The sequence below is a fragment of the Gavialis gangeticus genome, unplaced genomic scaffold (genome assembly GCF_001723915.1).
Source record: "Gavialis gangeticus isolate Ggan-Ray unplaced genomic scaffold, GavGan_comp1, whole genome shotgun sequence".
Lineage (NCBI taxonomy): Eukaryota > Metazoa > Chordata > Crocodylia > Gavialidae > Gavialis > Gavialis gangeticus.
This window is the reverse complement of record NW_017729022.1, coordinates 84,921,541-84,941,568: the sequence shown is the minus strand read 5'-3', so window position 1 is coordinate 84,941,568 and position 20,028 is coordinate 84,921,541. Positions and strand designations below refer to the sequence as shown.

General features: G+C 45.0%; 1 protein-coding gene across 2 annotated transcripts in view; it reads left to right on the top strand.

Moving 5' to 3' along the window:
* Window positions 1-20,028, top strand: part of CACNA2D4 (calcium voltage-gated channel auxiliary subunit alpha2delta 4) — a 218,964-nt gene that overhangs the window by 86,341 nt on the left and 112,595 nt on the right. For both annotated transcript variants that reach the window (XM_019515536.1, XM_019515537.1), the window contains 4 exons: window positions 762-842; window positions 4,013-4,087; window positions 5,548-5,634; window positions 16,809-16,880. In XM_019515536.1, coding sequence (XP_019371081.1) covers window positions 762-842; window positions 4,013-4,087; window positions 5,548-5,634; window positions 16,809-16,880 — 315 coding nt within the window. The remainder of the gene's footprint in view (window positions 1-761; window positions 843-4,012; window positions 4,088-5,547; window positions 5,635-16,808; window positions 16,881-20,028) is intronic.

Here is a 20,028-nt window from a genome sequence, read left to right as displayed (position 1 = left end):
TTTGTGGCTTTGTTCAACATTCTTTCCAACACCTGTAAAAAAACAAACCAACAACAACAACAACAAAAAAACAAAAAACAGAGATACCGGAACTGTACGAAGGATTCTAGTGCCAGTTACATCAAGGCTGTACACAGAGGACAAAACCATCTCACAGTTCCCCTATTTATAGGCCCAAGGACTGGGTTCACTCTTTTTGCCCTGTAACTGAAGTAAGAGCTCATGTTGATTTATTCATGCCTGGATTTTTTATTATTTTTGTTATTTATTTTAAGACGACCCTTAAACCTTGTTTAGAGTCCCTCATTCTGTAGGTGTGGATTGCATTCCTTGTTCCTACATGTATTTGTTTGAATTCAGCTGTACTTAGATGTGGTTTGTTTGAATGGACCCAGTTTACTAAAGGGCCAAGATAATCCTACATGATTGTTCAACTCTTACCATTATTTACCTCTCTGTCCATCTATATCCCAGCTGCAAATTTTGTCAGCAACCATTTTATGTTTATTTGAAAGTCATAGATGTACTTGTTGAATAGTGTTGGACCAGGTACCTACTCCTTTAGAACTCCATTAGCATTAATCCTGTTCTATGGGAATTTCTCACTGGTGACTATTTTTTTAGATCCATCAGTCGAGCAGTTCTTAACAAAAATAGCCCACTCAAGCCCTGGCTGTACCCTGACAGAGTGATGCAGTTGACAGCTGTCTAAGAGTTTGTAGAGTGTTGCTTCTGAAAACAATTTCTCCTTTATTTCTAAGAGATCTCATGGTATTCTCCTGGGAGTAGTAGGCTCTGATGTTCCATTGAGGGAGCTACTGAAACTGGCCCCACGATACAAGGTAAGACTCAAGCCCATAGAAAGCATTTGTCATCACTCACAGCTAAATGACCAATCACTGCTCTTGTGTATATGATCCAATGATAAATCATTTACTGCACAGAGATGTGTATGTAGTCACACACACACAAAACAAGAAACCTGATTTGTACACAGTGATCATTTTCCATGACAAGGCTGTGGACTGCCCTAGAAATACAGAGACTTAACGAGTCAGGGGACTAGTAATTGAACAATGGAGTATTTTTGCCCCTTGGTCACTAACTTAAATCTCTTTCTGTGATGATGATGACTCAGGTTGTCACCATTACATGACCCTTTGGAGGTCTATCTGAAAATAGTGGATAGCTTCCTTCCATTTCCCAGTAGACAAAATCCACCAAATCAGCTGGTATCACCATTGATGCTGCCAGTAGATATTCCAAGTATGAAATGGACAGTGAAGACCAAAGTATTCTACTGTGTTTACAGGTGCTTCCTTAAAGTCTGGGTTGAGATTTGTTGGCAGGGCCATGTGGAGGAGGCTTGCACTGTCAGTCACTATGTTGTATCCTTTATGTCAACAGAGAAATTCATTTTCTGGGGCTGTTAAGTGTACTTTTCATCAGCTCTGCATTCACTTGTAAATCTTTTGGAAGGAAGAAGGCAGTGAACCTCATTTAAAGAAAAAAAAAGAATGGTAGTAAAATTTTATAGGGAAATGCTGTCAGATCATCGTTGGCACTGGATTTAGGACCCAGGTTCCTTGTTCCAGGCAGACCCAAACCCTCTGACCAACCATGACTTCTCCATTTGATAACAGGCAAATTTATTGATATACATAAATAGCAGATAAGAATAATGCAGGCAAGGCAAACAAAATAACCCCCCTCCCCCCAGTTCTATATCTAGCAGTCCTAGGACTGTCATGGAGGGAAGGTTCATCTGGCTAGCTTCACCCTGTGGTTCTCTCTTGAATATCAGATGTCAGTAGCCTGGATGTCAAAGGCCGAGACCTAACCCCTCCAATGGGGTGGGTGAGATGGGCTGGTGGTGTGCCCTCTGTCCATGGTGGCCTTTCTCAGGGACCCCCTTTGCTGCTCTGAAATCCCTGTTTTTGTATCCTTTCTCCTATGATGACTATTCATCTCCAAGCATCATTGATTGGTTTCACTGTGGTCGTCATACTGTCCACTTTCTGTCCTGTCAACATATTCCTTTGTTTCCCAAACTCAGCACATGCACACATCCTAATTTGGTCATTTGCCAGCCTCCTACTTTGGTCCATCTACCAAAACTGGAAATCCCAGGGGCTCTACAGTGGGGCACTGTGACCTAATGCCATCTTATCTCATGTTATGGAACAATGTGGTACATGTTTTCAATTTCCCAGCCTGTGTGTCTGCTGGCTTCAGACACAGTTGTCCTTGAAGGAAACTTTGTCACAAACAGGCTTTTAGAAACTAATTAACCCTTGCCATTCCCCTGGACTATTGTTCTAATGCATATCTACTTTATCTACAAGCCAATTCCCAAAAGCAAACCTTTAAATATAATTTTCTAGCCATCAATCACGATGGCAGCAATGATCACTTGTAAATCTCCTTAAAGTACAGCCAGAAGAACTGGCTGTACCTTAAGGAGGCCCCCTTAAGGACACAAGAGCAAGCTATCTTGATGTGATAGAAGAATGGGACATGCAACAGGAGATCAGCATGGCCAATCTCTTCACTGAGATGAAACTCGAAAAGGAATTCTATAAAAAGGGGGAACTTGGTCATAGTACTAGGGGGAAATTTAGAACAGGGGAAACTTTAGGTTGGAGATTAGGAAGAACTTTCTGACTGTGAGGGTGGTCAAGCATTGGAACAGGTTACGTAGAGAAATTGTGGAATCTCCATCCTTGGACGTTTTGAAGAATGGGTTAAACAGATACTTGGTGGGATGGTTTAGTTAAGGATGACCCTGCCTTGACTAGATGACCTTGTGAGTTCCCTCACAGCCCTACTTTCCTATAATCCTATGACTGCAGGTCTTGAGTGCTTAAATATGTTGGGGCTTTCTTTATGCTTGGAAATCTCAATTTTGTGAGATAAAGGGAATGTTTTTATACTGTGATAGAAAACCTTTTAAAATCAATGGACATAGTTCATCGTGTACTACCATGCTGAGAGAATAAGTTGCATGGTGTTTACTAAAAATTGTGTAAGAAGTTGGTCCAGGCAAAGTAAGACCAGTGTCATTTTTGGAATGAATAAAGGAGATGAACAGCTCCCTAAGTGAACACTCGCTAAAGGCTGAATAGCGTGCATTTTGCTTCCTAGATCAGAGGAGATTCTTACTTAATTTCAGTCATGCCTCAGTGCTTGAATCTCTCTAAGAATTTGTGAATTCTCTCTTTGTGAATTTTCTATCATTTTTTGCTCTTAGAAATGGAGGCCTTACACATTCTTGCCTTACAGATAATCCTTGTTTGTTTAGAAACTCAAGGTTTGGTTGGAAAATGTACTGAGTATACCTAATCAAATAGTTGCTTTTTCAGAATTCCCCTGCAGACCAGGTCATTCACTGCCTGTTCTTGTTAGACTATGTTACTTCTTAAACAGTATTCAAACCTGAAAATGCAGAACAGACCTCTACTGGCTTTGCCTTTTCCAGGACTGAGACATGATGCAGAAAGTTTAGTTTCTAGAGGGGTGAGCTATGAAATCTATGCTCAGTTTTGCATGAATGGTTGTGTATCTACTGTAATCACCATGAAATATTTTGAGAGCTTCTCCAGTATGCATGATGCTGCCATTGTAGTATTTGCAGTATTTCACATTCTAAATGTGCATGTACCTTTGCAAAATTATTTCTATCCTCTGAAATGGTAATTGTCAGCTGCTTTTTAGGGGTAAGCCTTACTTCTCATGAACATTCACTGTAAATGCATACAAAGCTCAGCTACCTGATAGGGGTCTGTCTATCTGTTTTTGCACACAAGTGCCCAGTCAAATTTTTCTCACTACACAGAGGGCAGCTTATGATCTGATACACAGCAGCTGGATATTGGGGCCTTTTCTTGATGCCTGGACTCATTAAAGAAAGACTTTTGAATGTTGATGGACAATGAACAAAATGGTCCCTGTTAGGGAGTAGTGCCCGGAGAAGGAATAAGGCTAATTCTTCTAATACTTTTTTTCCTAACAGCTGGGTGTCCATGGATACGCCTTTATGAACACTAACAATGGCTACATCCTCTCACACCCAGATCTCCGGCCTTTGGTATGTGACTTAGGAAATTTGGGTATCTTTGTTCAGGCTGCTGGGTCACTGCAGGGACTTCCTGCTGTGTACACACTTTCTTGGCACCAAGCTTATTTGTGTGAATTACTCAAATATATCGGCAGAGAGCCAGAACAACTCTTCTAATGGACATGTAAATGGTAGTATGCTCTAAGTGCTTGTGTGTTTCTGTCCTCTGTGTGTGTGTGTGTGCGCGCGCGCGCGTGCACGCATGCATGTGCATATATGTGTGGGTATACATACACATACATATTCTGTATTTGTGTGTTCATTTATATCAGAGTCCATGTGTGACTTCAGGGCTGGATACTAGTTTGCTGATTTCCCAAAAAGTGACACATGCTAAGATGGTCTCACTTAGAGACTGAGAAGGTAGAGCACCCAAATAATGGCTGCCTTTTAGCAGTAGGTCTGGGGCCCTACCAATATAATTGGTAGAGTGAGTATCCTAGTATGTCTCAGAAACAAGAGGCAGCATTTTTCAGGTATAAGACTATATTGCCACAGCTGTCCTGCACTTCACAGCTGTTCCTCAGTTGCCTCAAACCCCATAGTGGTCTTGGCCAGTCAGGCGCAGTTTAGGATCTGTGCTAGCCCTGAAGCTTCAGGCTGGGGGGTAGGCACAAACCAAACCTCTTCCATCCCTTTACTGGTCCCTGAGTCTGTCTGTGAACAGCAATGGGAGTAGTGTTTCTACATGTGCATGAGTATGCAAGTGTGAGTGCTACACACGTTTATGTGTGCAAGTGTGAGTGCTACACAGAGACTTTGTCTTCACTGACATAAAGGCAGGAGTTTTGTAAGCATACCATAGTTACCTCACTTTACAATTCTGAGTAGAGACAAGGCACTGGTTGAGTCTCCACCAAGGTCAGCACTCTGCCTCCCAACTTGTGGCTGACCTCTCCTAATTTATTTCACAGTAAATTACAGGGCCTTGCCTCCCATGTTTCTTCACAATGGAATAGCTAATGTGTTAGCTTATCCCAGAGGTAAATGCATGCCTTTTTTATCAGTGAAAACAACACCTAAATTTCACCAGAACAGATCCAGTATTGTTTTTATAATGGGTTTATTCTTCAGTTGTGGCCAACATCTGTTTTCCTTTGTCAAGGAAGCTGTACTGCTCTCCCTGCATGCACTGATCTGAGAGAACATCCTCCTAAACCAGCCTGTACCATTTATCAGCAACCCCATCTAGTCTCCTGCTAGGCTTTTTTAATCTTGCAGTGGCATGTCCTGACAAGAAATCCTTACATCTTTAGGCCCTGGTCACATGTAAGAAATACAGTGTCACTGGGGTAAGATGAATCCCTCTTGTCAGTCAGTCAACATTAAGTGAGACCTCCACATTAGATAAATATTGACTGGCTGACTTGCTGTAAGGTTGTCCTGAAAAGTTAGCTCACCATTTGCTCTGTCTTTTTTATAAACCACAGTATAAGGAGGGGATGAAGTTGAAGCCTAAACCAAATTACAATAGTGTGGATCTCTCTGAAGTGGAGTGGGAGGACCAAGATGAAATAGTAAGTATGTGAAATGGATTTGAGCCTGTTCATGGCTCTTTCCTCCTAGGTATTGAGGTGAAAGGGGGAATTTCTGTAGCAGGTTGCAGGAGCTCTTGTTTTCTTCTGTCATTAGCTGGTCATCACTAGGAAAGGCTGAATCTACACAAATTTTTCTCACTTGGTTCCAAAGTGCTTGTCTCCTTCTTTCTAGGCTGAAGATTTTGCTTATTTCATGTTATCCTGCCTGGCATAGGTCCCAGCAGGGAATGTGGAGGCAGGAGCACATGTTGCAGGAAGGAAGAGCTTGGTGAACCCCAGGAAGCTGGTCTGTGTGCACACGGCTGGAGTGCTCACTGCAGCTGCGGCAATTCTTTGAATATCTCTCTTTAATAGTCTAATTTTAGAAACATGGAGTCCTCTCATGTTCTTGTCCAGCATGCAGTACCTGGAACACAGTGGCAGCAATCACACAGCCAGGAAAGTATACATACGTATTCACTTTCTGACAGTTAAGCTGACTTAACTTTTTTAAGTCAGCTTAATTGTCAGAACATACACACATCTGTGGAGCAGAGTCAACTTAAATGCAGCACAAGATAATACACCTCCACGATGTATCATCTTGAGTTGCATTAGTCAAGTCAAGTTAGATCACAAGGGAGATATTTACACATGCTCCTGGGTGAAGGTGGGTGCCGCATCACATGTATTCAGCATCCTGCACTTCAAAATGGGGCAGGGGTGCTTTAACTAAAGCTCATTTAACAAACTTTAGTTAAAGTGCCCCCACCACTAGACATGTGTGCACTCCAACGTTGCTTAACTTAAGTCAACTTAATTAAGTCGACTTATTTAAGTCATCTTATTTTAAGTTGACTTAGTACGGGCATATGAATCCATAGTCACCAGACCAGAAATGGAGTAAAAAGACAGCGCAGAGAATGCTGGATTGCCAGATTAAAAACAACCTTGCACAAGCCTGGAAACAGTGGAAGCAACAGCTGACCCTGAGGGATAAAAATAAAAGCATGAATGCAAAGCTTTTTTTACTGTCTTCTTGAGGGAAATAAAGAGCAAGTGAGCCAGAAATAATGGCCAGTTGAAGAGTGTTTGAGTCCTGTGACCCCAAACAGCATGAGACAGTAGAATCATTTTACCCAAAACAAAGAGCAAAATAGAGAATTAGTACTTCACATTTTGGAGCTGAAAACACAGGCATTCTTTTGTAACTATAGAGACATTAAAGAGACAGGCTCTCTCATGGGACAAGTAATTCCAGCTAGCAGAAGACATGGTTGAGGAAAACAGATTTAACACTTGAGAAATGCAGCCAAATGGCAAGGTAACCAAACTGTCCAGGAAGGGGATCAACACAATGAGAGCCACTAGTGTAGAACAAATACATGGACTTGGTAGAAAAGAGTCCCAGAAGAGGAACTGAGACGGACTGCCTGAGCAGGCAGACTTCATGGCCCAGTGAATGTAATGAGGTAAGTTATATAAAAGGCTGAAAGAAAAATGCTCAGCCTACAGGCAACTCTGCAAGGGGGGTAGAGCTACTCTTTGTCCCAGCACTGCAGATGCCCCACAAAGTAAAATGTAACAGGACATACAGTTTCTAAAAACAAGAGACCTGCAGTAAGAGAAAGATGACTCAGTGTGACTCAAGCCCAACTCTAACTCCACCTTAAAGCCCTTAAGTAGCTCTTATTTTCCCAGGTGCAAGAGAATCCCAGGCAGAGTGTAGCTGTCTGCAGGGGTGGATCTAGCAAGCGGGGGTGTGGGAGCAGCCACCCTTGCTGCAAAGGTAGCTGCCTCTCTCACTTAGAGCCTCTGCCACCCACACACTGGCCCCACTGGTGCAGGCAGTCTGGGAAGAGAGAGCCTTTGGGAACTTTTTAAAATCCTGAAAACCAGGTAAGAATCCTGCCCCTCTTCCCTTCCCTGGTCAAAGACACATCCCCTCCTCACACTTTCCCTCCCTCCCTCCCTCACCTGCCCTTGCTGCTTTCCCCGCTGTTCCTGGGGGCAGGAAAAGCTCCTGAGCAATTTCTGCCTCCTCCAGCTGGGCTGCATACGGACTGGGCTCAAGTAGTGATGATGGGTGGGTACTTGCACCTTACCTGGTCTCCCTGGGAGCAGGTGCAGTGAAGGGAAACCCTTTGCCCATTGCTGCTTCTGCTACTACTGTTGCAACTGAGTCCAGCCCCTGCAGAACCTGACTGGAGGGGGAAGGAGCAGCTCTGAAGCTTCCCCTGAGCTCAAGACAGCATGGAAAGCAGCAGCAACAGGAGGAGTGGGGGGGAGGGTACAAAGGGAGGGGAAGTGTGGGGAGAACCTCTGAGTGTGGAGGGGATGGGAGGGGAGAGTCTCACCTGCTTTGGGGACTTTGAAAAATGTTACTTTCCCATCTAAAGATTTGGGTTTGGGCCTCAGTGCAAATCTATCAGAGAAGGCTACCAGCCTTCTAACTGTCTGTTTTTGCAGCTATGCTATAAGACAGGGGCGAGCAATTATTTTGGGCAGAGTGCCACTTGATGAGTTTTGGTGAGCTGTTGAGGGCCGCATGGGTAGCCCCACTCCCTGGTTGCCATCTTGGTACTGGAAGTCCCGCCCTCTGACCCTTGCCACTGAAAGCCCCGTCCCTGATCCCTGACCTTTGCCACCGGTCGTCCCTCCCCTTGCACAACTTACCAGGTAGCAATGGGTTGTGACCCCTTGTGGCAGGGCACTGTTTGTGCCTGCCACTTTAAGGGCCAAAAGACAGCAGCTGGCAGGTGCCTGCTTAAGGCAGCCATTTTAGATTCAGGACTGCCCATATAAACAGGGCATTTTGCTGCTGGGTATGACCTAAAACTGCACACTGCCAGGAGTGGGTGGCCTGGTGGGGCTCTCAGTGGTGCGGGAGCCCCCAGGAAATGCCAGGCCAGTTACCACCCCGGTGAAAGGCAGGTCAGGGTGCCTTAACCCCAGCTCCCACAACTAGGTGGGTTACCCCCTTGTAGGGTCTGGAAGGTGGACCCTGGAGAGAGCAAGAGGCCATAGACTGAAGAACCTGGCTGAACATCCCCTGACTGGTCAATGCTGGGGCCAGGATGGGAAGGGTCCAAGGGCCGGGGGCCCACCGCAAGGGACACTCAGAGCTGAGGGCCTGGGGTTTTGGCTGGCTTGGAGGTGGGCCAGGGCCAGTAGAGCCAAAGGTCCTGGGGAGGGGGGGAACCACACCTGTAAGGGGGAGCAGCTCAGGGAGCTATGCAGCCAGGAATGAAGGCAGAATAGGCTGCCTGAATGGAGGGATCTAAGTGGGGTTCAACTAGTAGGATTCTGGGGCCCAGTGTGGGGCCGGTGATATTGATAACATCTGGATACCGTCTGTGAGGCTTGGGCTGTGGAGCAGGGGAGGAACGGAGCCGCAGATAGCGCCCCCTGGCACTGGGGCAAAAAATGGGCAGCCTTCCGCTTTATTAACATCAATTAAATAATTAACAACAAGGCGTGGTGGGAGAGAAGGCAGGGGGTTAGCCTAGAAACAAGTGGGCAGGCTACTGGGAAATTGGCCCCGAGAAGGCCCCCTGTTACACCCCTCTAACATCCTGCCCCAGCAGTGGGGTTTCAGGGGCATCAGACCTCCCCCAGAACTTTCCCCTTACCTGTGCCAGCTGGTCCCAAAAGGAGGAGGCTCCACCACCGCTTCTGCTGACTAGTGCTGACCCAGTTGGGCTCGCCCCATCCCCAGTAGCACCTGGTAGGTTGGCTTCAGCCGCATGCTGCTCCAGATGGAATAGACCCACCTGGGTCTGCACCGGCCAGGAAAGGCGGCGGCAGAGCCATGTGCCACTTGGGATGGGACAGGGCTCAGCTGCACTTTCCCCCTGCCTGCACTGGTCAGTCTTGAGCAGCACACGGCTCCACTGCTGCTTCTGCCGGCTGGTGCTGACCCGGCTGAGCTCCTCCCATCCCCAGCAGCACATGAGGAGCCAACTTCAGCAGCATGCCGCCTTTCCTGGCTGGTGCAGACCCAGCTGGGCTCCTCCAGTCCCCAGCAGCATGCGGCTGAAGTCGGTTTCTCATGTGCTGCTGGGGTTGGGAGGAGTCTGGCCAGGTCTGCACCAGCCACCAGAAGCAGCGGCAGAGCTGTGTAATATTCCAAAGACATATTTCAAGAAGACATGCAAGTCAATAGCAAGCTAAAGTTAAATGGACACCCACTCATGCAGCCCAAGAGACCAGTAAAAAGCAAAATATTGTCAGTCCAGCAAGAGCCACTGAAGAAGGAACTGACAAGCCTACAAACAGGAGGCATCATTTCAGTTGCTGAAATGAACACAGGGCAGGTCAGCTGTCTTGTACTGACTTGAAAACCCTTAAGTAAGAAGAGGATCTGCATGGAGCCAACACACTTAAAGAGGCATTGAAAATAAGTTGCTGTCTATTTCCAGCTTGATCTATCCACTGCAAAAAGTGTCCCTTGTTTGTGATGTAAAGACAGTTCTGTCATATTGAGCTAGAGGAGGCGTGCAGACACCTGGCAACCTTTGTTTCACCTCTTGGACAGGCACTGCTGGCACATATGCCAGTGGGCTTCAGCTGGAACCCAAAATTATTCTGGTATAAAGTGGACAAGGCCTTAGAGGGATCCTGATGCTTCAAGACTGTAGCTACTGAAATTCTTATTATTTGTAGGAGAAGTTGGCAGTGATTAGGAAATGCAGGGCACCAAGCTTTGACCATTTCTAAACAGATACCAGGAGTGGAACGTTATCCTGAATCAGGCACTGTGAAAATGAGGGGAACCGAGTTTGATGCTTATGGTCTTCTTGAGGAACTTTAGCTGGGCCCTGAGAGCCATTAAAGAGATTCCCAGACTGTAGATGTAAAGGGAGTCCAGAAGTAGGGCTTCTATGCACACCTGTGAACCCTGGAGACAGTTTTTAACCTGTTGTGCAGTGTAGGTAGGTTCAGAGACTCAAGGGCAGACATTTGAAAAAGTAAAGAAAATCCTGAGCAAGGCAGCAATCCCAAAGTACTGAAATCCTGCAAAGCAGACAGAACAGCAGTGCAATGCCACAAGAAGAGACCTAGAGCAACACTGATTCAAAACCTGCAACTCCAGACAGGCAGCAGATGTACTCAAACCGAAAAGGAGCTACTGGCTTTGCTCTTTGGAATGGAATGATATGATCAGTTCAGCCCTGAGCACAAGAGGGATGGGCAGTCTGATCACAAGCCACTGGAAAGCCATCATGAAAAAGCTACTGCTGAACACACCCAAGTGTCTGCAACACATATTATTGAGATTCCAGCATAATGAGGTGAGGAAAAAGCACTGCCCAGGAAGCTCCTGACTGCTGGACATACCTTCTTGAATATAGTACAGGAGGAGATGGAGATAATCCACATGCCAAAATACTTGTCCATCACTGGGAGGCTCCAGACAGTCCAACAAAAGTACTAAGCAAGATGAGGCTTCAGTACTTCAGAGTTGGCCAGTTGACAAGAAGCAGGTCTCATAGAAGGTTAGCTCCTATTGCCAGGTGAAGGATGAGGTGTGCATACAAACCGTTTATGCAAAGGGTACTGACTAAGCAGGAATCCCAGCAAATATGTGACATCATGAAGAGAGGGTATGGACGTATGGACCATGGGACGGAGAGGTTGGGATTTTACCATACATTGGTTACTGTTCGGTTAATGCGCCTGTACATACTCTTATGCTGATGAAAGTAGAAGCAACCTTGCAGTAACTTATCCCTCTTTCATTTTGAGGGCTAATCTACTGTGGTTTAGCTCCCACTTATCCAGGGTATGAGCGTGCACCTGAACAATTACAGCAAAACCACTGATGCACACAGTAAAGCCCCACCCTCTCCAGCTCCATGGTAAACTGTTCATATGCTCAAATCCATATAATACTTTATGAAGACAGAGTAGGGCTGAGAGGAACCAGGAAACATATCCACTGGTCAGACACGAATGCTTGGTTGAGGGTATACATGGAAAAGTGCCAAGAATATTATGCTTTGTAAAAACCCAGCCCAACCCTAGGAAGTGGTCAGAACAGAAAAACTATTTGCTTTTAACTATTTGGCAAAAACTATGTGGTGACATTTGAGTGCTAATCCAGTTTCTGAAATCCAGTTTCTGGAGGTTATTCAGGCATGAAACATGATCAGAAAATTGAAGGCAAATTTTTACAATGTTTGGAATACCCAACATACCATGTCTGGACACTGTGCACTGCTTCAGAACTGAAATGATTGAGTCCCAGAGGGAAATTATCCCTGTGTGTGCAATAGACCATCCCAGGGAGTAGATGGTAGCTTAAAACCTTATGGCTGGAGAACTGAGGCTGTGCTTCTCAGCAGAGAATGAAGATATGATACAGAAGCTGTTCAGACAACACCAGGCTAGGCAGGCAGCTGCCTACAGCAAAGGCAACAAGGATTTGAGTTCCCTAAGAACAAGTGAGCTTGTCTGGGTCCCACCATCAGTGACTAAAGGGAATGACCCAAGCTGCCATGAGATACAGTCCTATGAGGCAGCCAAAGACTTGGGACAGCAGTGGAAATTAAATGACAGTGGGCGCATCTACATGAGATGTTTACTGCAGAGCTACCTAATTAGCTCTGCGGTAAAGTCTCAACATCTACATGTGCAGCTGCTGCAGGAAACTAATTAACTCCACCACAGGTTAGTACTTGTAAATCTCAGCACTGTACTGCACCAGCATTCTTTGGTGCACAGCACCACAGGCGTAGACACTGATAGGTCTGGCTGGGGTATGAGGGTGTTTCAGTGGGGGGCTGCCTGCTGTCTAGCCCCATATTGGAGCATCCTCATACTGGAGCACCAGTTCCTCTGAAGCACATTGAGCCAGGTTGGAGCAGCCCCAAGCTGGCAGGCTGAACCCCTGACCCCCCCGCCAGCTGGGGCTGCTCTTACCTGGCTCAACATGCTGTGGTCCCAGGCACAAATGAAGATGTGATGCCCAGGAACAATAAACTCTGGTGCAATATATGCTCAAATTTATTCATGTTCATTAATTTCACATGTAGCACCCAGTGTTAAGCTAAAACTAGGGCTGTACAAAGCTTCAGTCCCTGATTCGATTCAGTGGAGACTCGGCCTTGTTCGGTGGCCGAATCTCTGAATCCAAATTGAATCAGCGGACCCTTTAATTTCTCTGAATCAAATTGGAACCCTCCAAATCGATTCAGAGAGATTTGGAAAGATTCAGCGATTTGGACATAGACACAGCTTTAAATGTTTTTTCTATATACCTCTAGGTAGCAGGGGCTTGTGAGTGCTGCAATGCTGGTGCGCATGGAGTGTCCCACAGAAGCGGGGGGGACTCCCCAACATGCTTGGCAGCAGACCCGGAAGTGGACCAGGAGCACTTCTGGTCCACTTCCAGGTCTGCCAGGGAGCGCGTTGGGGGCCCTCCCCATACCAGCTGCGGCTCAGTGACTGGTGCCTCCTGGGTCTAGGGGGCTCCCCCTGTGGCCAGTCACCAAGCTGGGGAGGCATGGGGGGGGCACAGTGCACTCCCTGACAGACCTTTTAAAGCTGTGTCTATGTCCGAATCACTGATTCTCTGAATCAGCATCGAAACTTCAGATTCGGATTCGGCCAAATCAAATTGGGGATCCGAATCAATTAACCGAACCACTGTCCCTGATTTGGGCTGAATCCAAATCTGAATCGAATAAGGCCCGCTTCACACACCCCAGCTAAGACCAGGGAGACTTAGATCCTGAGTCGTCATCTGGCTTGATAAAGTTGGAACAAACAAGAAATATAAGTTACATAGTGAATGAACAGGATGTCAGCTAACAGAATGAAGGTAACCCTGAAAAACAGTTACACAAGGAGTAGAAGACTAGTTCAAAGACCATCATAGCTGAAGGAACATGAGGTTCAACAGGTACATATGGGCTGGCAGTGAAGGCCTTGTCTTTAAGGTGTAGCTCCAGGAAGTCAGCAACTGTTTGTGCAAGGGATGTCTCATCATCAACAAATTAAAAGGCAAGCTGTAGCACGCTGCATGGATTTTGAGAGAGAGAGGAGTTTGAGTTTGAAAAGGGAGAAGATTTTGGAGGAGTCTCCTGGAAGCCTGAAGGCTGGCTGCAGTCGAAACACCCTTGTATATCTTTCTCTTATTAAAGACAGAATTTTGTTTTAGAAATTTCAAGTCCCCTCCTTATTGCCCAGTAAACAGTACAGGCAGTCCTTGACTTACAGCGTTTCAAGTTATGAAGTATAAATCAACACCCTGTTTCAACTTTATGACATCAGTTTCAACTTTACAACGCTTGATCCAATGCAGTGCCATGCCAGCGAAGAAGTTTGCTGTGTCACTCATCTCCCTAGAGAACATCTGTCCAAACTTCCTTGGACACTTTCTTTAAGAAAGCAGACTAGATGATCTACTCAGGTCCCTTCCGACCCTTGAAACTATGAAACTATGAAGATTCCAGAAAAACCTGCAGCCAAGACTCCTGAAAAGACTCCAGCCAAGAACCCTTCAAAAAGTCCAAACAAGAGCCTTTCAAAAAGTCCAGCAAAGTCACCTCAAAGAAGTCCTTCCAAATGAATATGATTGCTATTTACAATATAAATATATTAATGTAGCTATATTACTCATCTATAATTGATCAAGTACAAAATTCTGGGGTATTTTTGATAAAAAGAGGGTATCATGCCTTGATTCAGGAACCAATCCCCCATTTATAACATTGTTTCTTATAAGAAAATTGGTTCCACATTACAATGCTTCAACTTAAGACGCAATTTTCAGGAACCAACTGTGTCATAAGTCCGAGGACTGCCTGTGCATGAAATGTGTGGAATGATACAGATAAAAATGGTTTCTGATTTGAACCTGCTGCATGTCCTTCTCAAGGCAGATAAGTCTAGATTTCTAAATAAAGAAGAAACCAAAACTCCAAGGAGTGCATTATGGGAAAAATTTAGGTTCTAACTTCAGAGCAGAGCCACTTCTCTGCAATAAATTGAGCCAAACAGAGGCATAACTAATGAGTTTTGCATCCAGAATAAAAATCCCCTGCGTGGGGTTACCAAGCACAGGAGAGTAGGGGCTGAGAAAGAGTATGGTTTCACCTGCTTGGGGTGTCCCAGCATGTGGCTTCACTAGCCAGAAAGTAGCCAGCCCTAGCCAGGGCTGCTCCCACCTGGTCTCTCCAACTGAGCTGTGCAGGGCTGTCATGGCAAAGATTAACAAGGATGGAGGCAATCTTCTGGTGCCCCCTCTAAGTTAGTTACCTGGGACTGGTGCCCTGCTCCTCCTTCTCCCCGCAGTTATGCTACTGGAATGAAAACCTCATATCCAGTCTTCATGGTTAGAAGTGCTTAAAATGTGGATTCAGATTTTGCCATTATGTTTATTTCTATACTTTTCCTCTATCTCAGTTGCTGCAGTAAGTGTGTTGGGAAGGAAATGTTTTACTTTGTCCATCTGTCATTCCATTTCCCCCATCCCACCCTACAACTTTTCTCTGCCCTTGTAGGACAAAGAGCAGTGGCCTAAATTTGGGATGATGGGGAAAGTATGGAGGAAAGATAAATATTGAAACAGCTTAGAAATCAGAAAGAATGTGGCAAGCCAAACTGGATCAGAGCATAGTATGTGCCATAGGCAACTAGTAGGGAGGGCATGGGGGGGGAGGGGGCACATGCCCCCCCCAACAGGCCATCCCTGCTGCTGACACCACTGGCAGCTTCTGTGGGTGCTCGTCAGCCCAGCTGGCAATGCCGCCAGTGGCTTCTGTGTGTGCTCACCAGCTCCAACCCTGCCGCTGACACCGCCACCAGCTTCTGTGGGTGCTCGCCAGCCCCATCCCTGCTGCTGACGCTGCCAGTGGCTTCTGCAGGTGCCCCCTAGACTCAGGAGGCACCAGTCACCCATGGAATGTGCCAAACTTCTCTGGCTTGGAGTCAGATTTTCTTGGCCAGAAAAGAATTGTTTTACTGGTCAGTGTTTAATTTCCAAAGGGTTATTAAGGAAGCTAGTATGTAGCAGCAGCATCTTGAACTGTGGTCTTACCAGTCATAAGCTAAGTAGGGTTGTGCTTGGCCAGTTCTTGAAGGGGAAACACCCCTGAATTGCCAAAAGAGCTGCAGGAAGTTTTGTTGGCAAGTCAGTTGGTACCCACTTTCTTTCCTAGTCAGCACTAAGCCGGTGTCCTAGAATGATGTTAGGGGGCATTGTGCTGCTGGGGGAGCCACCTTGTAGATAATCTGCAACCCAAAGTCCTTGTGATGATTTAGAGAATCATAGAATCATGAAGAAGTAGGGCAAAAAGGACCTCCAGAGTTCATTAAGTCCAACTCCCCGCCATACCATCTTATACAAATTCATTGTCTAACCTATTGGCAAAACTACATTCATCCCTAAACACAACCACAAGACATAAGCTGCCACAGGTAAAGCAGAGGGACCAAGGCAGCCAATGCTCTGCTGCAGCAATGTTGTTAAAATGAGCTTGAGAAATCCAAGGAAGATGGCCATGCTCCCTGCTGCAGAGGCAGGCAAAAACACCCATAGTCTGTGCCAGTCTAACCATGGGGTAAAATTCATTCCTGACCCCAAATATGGCAATTGGTATGCCCCTGAACTGAAGGACAAAACCCTCTCACCAGGAACCTCCTCTGGGTTGAAAAATCACAGGAGGAGCACTTCAAAATCGTCTGGAACTTCTTGCAGTATTGGGAAGTCCCTAGGAAATTACAGCCCACCTATGGAACCTCCTCTTTTGGTGTCAGCTGAATATGGTTGTCTCTTTCTCCCTGTCCATGTTGCCTCACATGCTGTGCTTCACTCCAGAAGCAGCCATATAATGTTTCAGTAGTGGTTTGTAGACATAGTTTATAGATCAGTTTTAACATTTGCAAGGAGCTTTGGGATTGTTCTGAATGACCTAGTGTTTGGGGAACTAGGGAGCCTCCTCTGTGAAGATCTTAAAGCTCTGTGCAATTACTGCGAGTAGGTGACTTGCCTACCATCACAAATTGAATCTTGTACCATAATTTGGCAGTTCTCTTGCCTTCAAGTCCTCTGCCTTAAGTAGAAGAGCCAGCCATTCCTCTTTAGAAGACTCCCGTCTTAGTTATAAACCACTCCAAATCCTGTCTTTTAGGCAGCAACACTAAGGCTAATCTCTTTGTTTTCACAGCTGAGAACAGCTATGATCAATGGAGAAACTGGATACCTCTCTATGGATGTGAAGGTTCCTGTAGATAAAGGAGTAAGTTATGCTGGGTGTATTCTAGTACTGGGTACAGGGATCGATGGAGGATACAGATCTAAGGTTTAGCATGTTATGTAAGGATTTTATTGTTATGCTTTGTATGTGTGTGTATTGGGGTAGGGGGAAGGGAGTTAATATATATTTAACTTGTTCAGAAAAAAGTGTTAAGAGATGCTTCCCAAATCATTAGTCTCTCCAGACAAATTTAAGAAGTACTTGGTCCAGGGATTTTAGGGGTTATCATCTACAGTTAAAAGAAGACATGAAAGCATAGGACTTCAGAGATGAAAAAGGTACAGCGATTCAGTAGAACTAGTTAAAAGCCATTTCTATTTTGGGAGCGGGGGGAAAGGTTTCATGAATATTTTGTTCCTATTTTTGTTAAAATTTGACGTGTATTATTCGATTTTTTTAAAACATTCTGGGAAATGTGATGAAAAATCCTAGTGGAATCTTGAATTTGGCAAACTTTCAAGCAGCTCTCATTTTAAGTTCTCTTTTCTATCCCTGTACTTAATGAAAAATTAGCCCTCCTGCATGTGGTCTCCAGCACTTTGTTCAGAGCAGTTGTAATGAACTGTCTCCCAAGGTGTTGAACTTCCACGCAATTCTTCCTTTACAAACAATTCTGCAGGTCACACTGTTAAGAAGTTTTCATTTTCCAAATTCTTGCCTACAGTAGGAAGTAGCACCATTTTGGCACTCTATTTTACTGACCTGCTGATGAACATAGTTTGTACTTGTCTAGATTTACAGCTAAATCACGTTCAGCAGCAATTCAATGATACTTGTTGTTGAAATGATGCAATTTCCCAGAGCAAGAAGTGGCTCTGTTTCATCTGATTAGCAGTAATTATTACTCTCTTACCTATGTAAATTTTTCCTTTCTGTCCTTAGACATCACCCCATTCAAGCACTGGTTGATGGTTGTCTTGACTTCCTAACCCTAGTTATTGCATTGCCAGGCTCTGAACTTTGGCATTTTTCATCAGAAGTCATTTCAGTCAGCCCTTTCATTATTGTTGTTTCCTTTATTTGCTGCTTAACTTGTCCACATCTGTCTGGCACTGGGTTGTCCAGTGATGAGTCCCAATAGCCCATGTGCTGATGCAGAGCAGCTCTGCATAGGGGAATAATTGTTTTCCAGTTCCACATGGATGATGAGATCTCTGTAGATGGAGTCCTACATTTTGTTTTTTGCTGCTATGACACATCTGTCATTCTTCTCTAACTAGCTGCCTACAGTTGCTGCTTTCTCCTTCCTGTTATGTCACTGTATTTCCAATGAACTTTTTCCGAGTTGCATTTTGCAAGACTGAATCCATTCCTTATTTTCTGCCCATCACTTCAGTCTTTACCTCCTTTGGTATTTTTTTCTTCCAGTCCTCAGTGTGCTGTTTGCTCCCTTGTCTAGAGGGTGGCAGTTCCTCATTTTGCATTTCTTCACCTCCTGACACCCTAATATTTACCTTTTTTTTGTTTGCTCTGCTGCCCTCAGTCTTCATTCCGTATGAACCTGATCCTATCAGGCCAATATTAATTAATTTTGGGGAATAACATTTCATGAGTTGTAACAAATGCTTTCTGTAAATCTAGATACATTGCATGCTCTTTAGTCTTTTCATCCCTTACCTTTGCTATTCTGTCTAAAAAGCAATCATGGTTGTCAGGCAAGATATATTCTTCAAAAATCTAGGCTGCTTATTATTGCTCTTGGTTCTGTTATCCTCTTTCTTTGTTCTATTACCGGAGACCCACAATCTAGTTTTCTCTGAGTCATTCCAAGGAATTTTTTTAGTTCGGTATTTTTAAGGGCATCACAAATACACAAAGGTCTGTTTCTTTGCCTTGCCTACATTTTCTCTCTGTTCTGTTTATGCATTCCCATCTGTCACTTTGCTTTGCCACTTCCCCCATGTTTTCCCAATTCCACCTATTTTTTCCTATGTTCTTCTCCATTTCCCCCTTCTGTCTTTTTCCCATGCTCTTTCTCAACCCCTTCTACATGTTTTCTTTCTTCCTTCTGTTCTTATCCTTTTCTTACTTACCCATTTCCAGTTTCCAGTTATATCAGCCTTTGCCTGCCACATTACTCTCTGTTACATTTCCATGAGGGAAGTATTTTGCCGCCACAAAACCACACAACCTCCCTATCATAAGCCATTGTTTGAATCTGGTGATAGGAGCAATGGCCAGGGGCAAACCAAGAGGGCATGTCAACATGAGATACTAAATGCACAGTAGACTAATTCTGCTGTGCATTAGCATGTCACAGCAAAAACCATCCTAACGTGCAGTAGAATTAATGTACTGCACATTAACATCACTAAAAAAGTGTGTGCGGTTACCGCACATTGCGTTATTACAGATACTAAACTTGATGCACGGTAACTACGGTGTATTAATGCACGTGTAGACGTGCCCAGAGATAAGCAAAAAAAAGGAGTTTTTCTTCTACAGCTGTCTAAGTTACATGATGGAGAGCCCAAACCTATAAATCTTGCATGAGGCAATCTGAGCTCTCATGAATTTCCAGATCTCCTAATGCAACCAGCTGGCTGGGTGTAATATGAACTGTTTGCCTCAAGTCCCCTTGATGCCTGTTACAGTGTTAGATGGATTTCCAGTATGCTGGGTGCATCTACACAAGCTGCTAACTGCACAGTAGCCTAATAACACTGTAACACAGTAGCTAATATGCTACTGCACAGTAATATTAGGCTACTGCACAATTAGGGTACTGCGCAGTAGTGCCAGTTACTGCACATTGATTTAATACTTGGTTATCCAAGTACTAAACTTAATGCACAGTAACTATGGCACTTTAATGAACATGTAGAAGCACCCGCTGAGGATTAGTGTTTTTTCACACAGACAGAGGTACACATGCACATTCATACACAGTCTCACATGATCCTGGGAGGAATGGACAGTCATCATGAATGAAGCAGGCTGCACTGCTGCCTGAATCTCTTTACCCAGCTCCCTAACCATAGCCCCTGCTGTACTCATCTGCTGGGTGTTTCAGTCTAGGACACAGAACATGCAGGCCTTTGCACAGGATCTTCAGATATTTCCTATGTTTACCCACATACACACAGACTCTCTCTCTCTCTCTCTCTCTCTCTCTCTCTCTCTCTCTCTC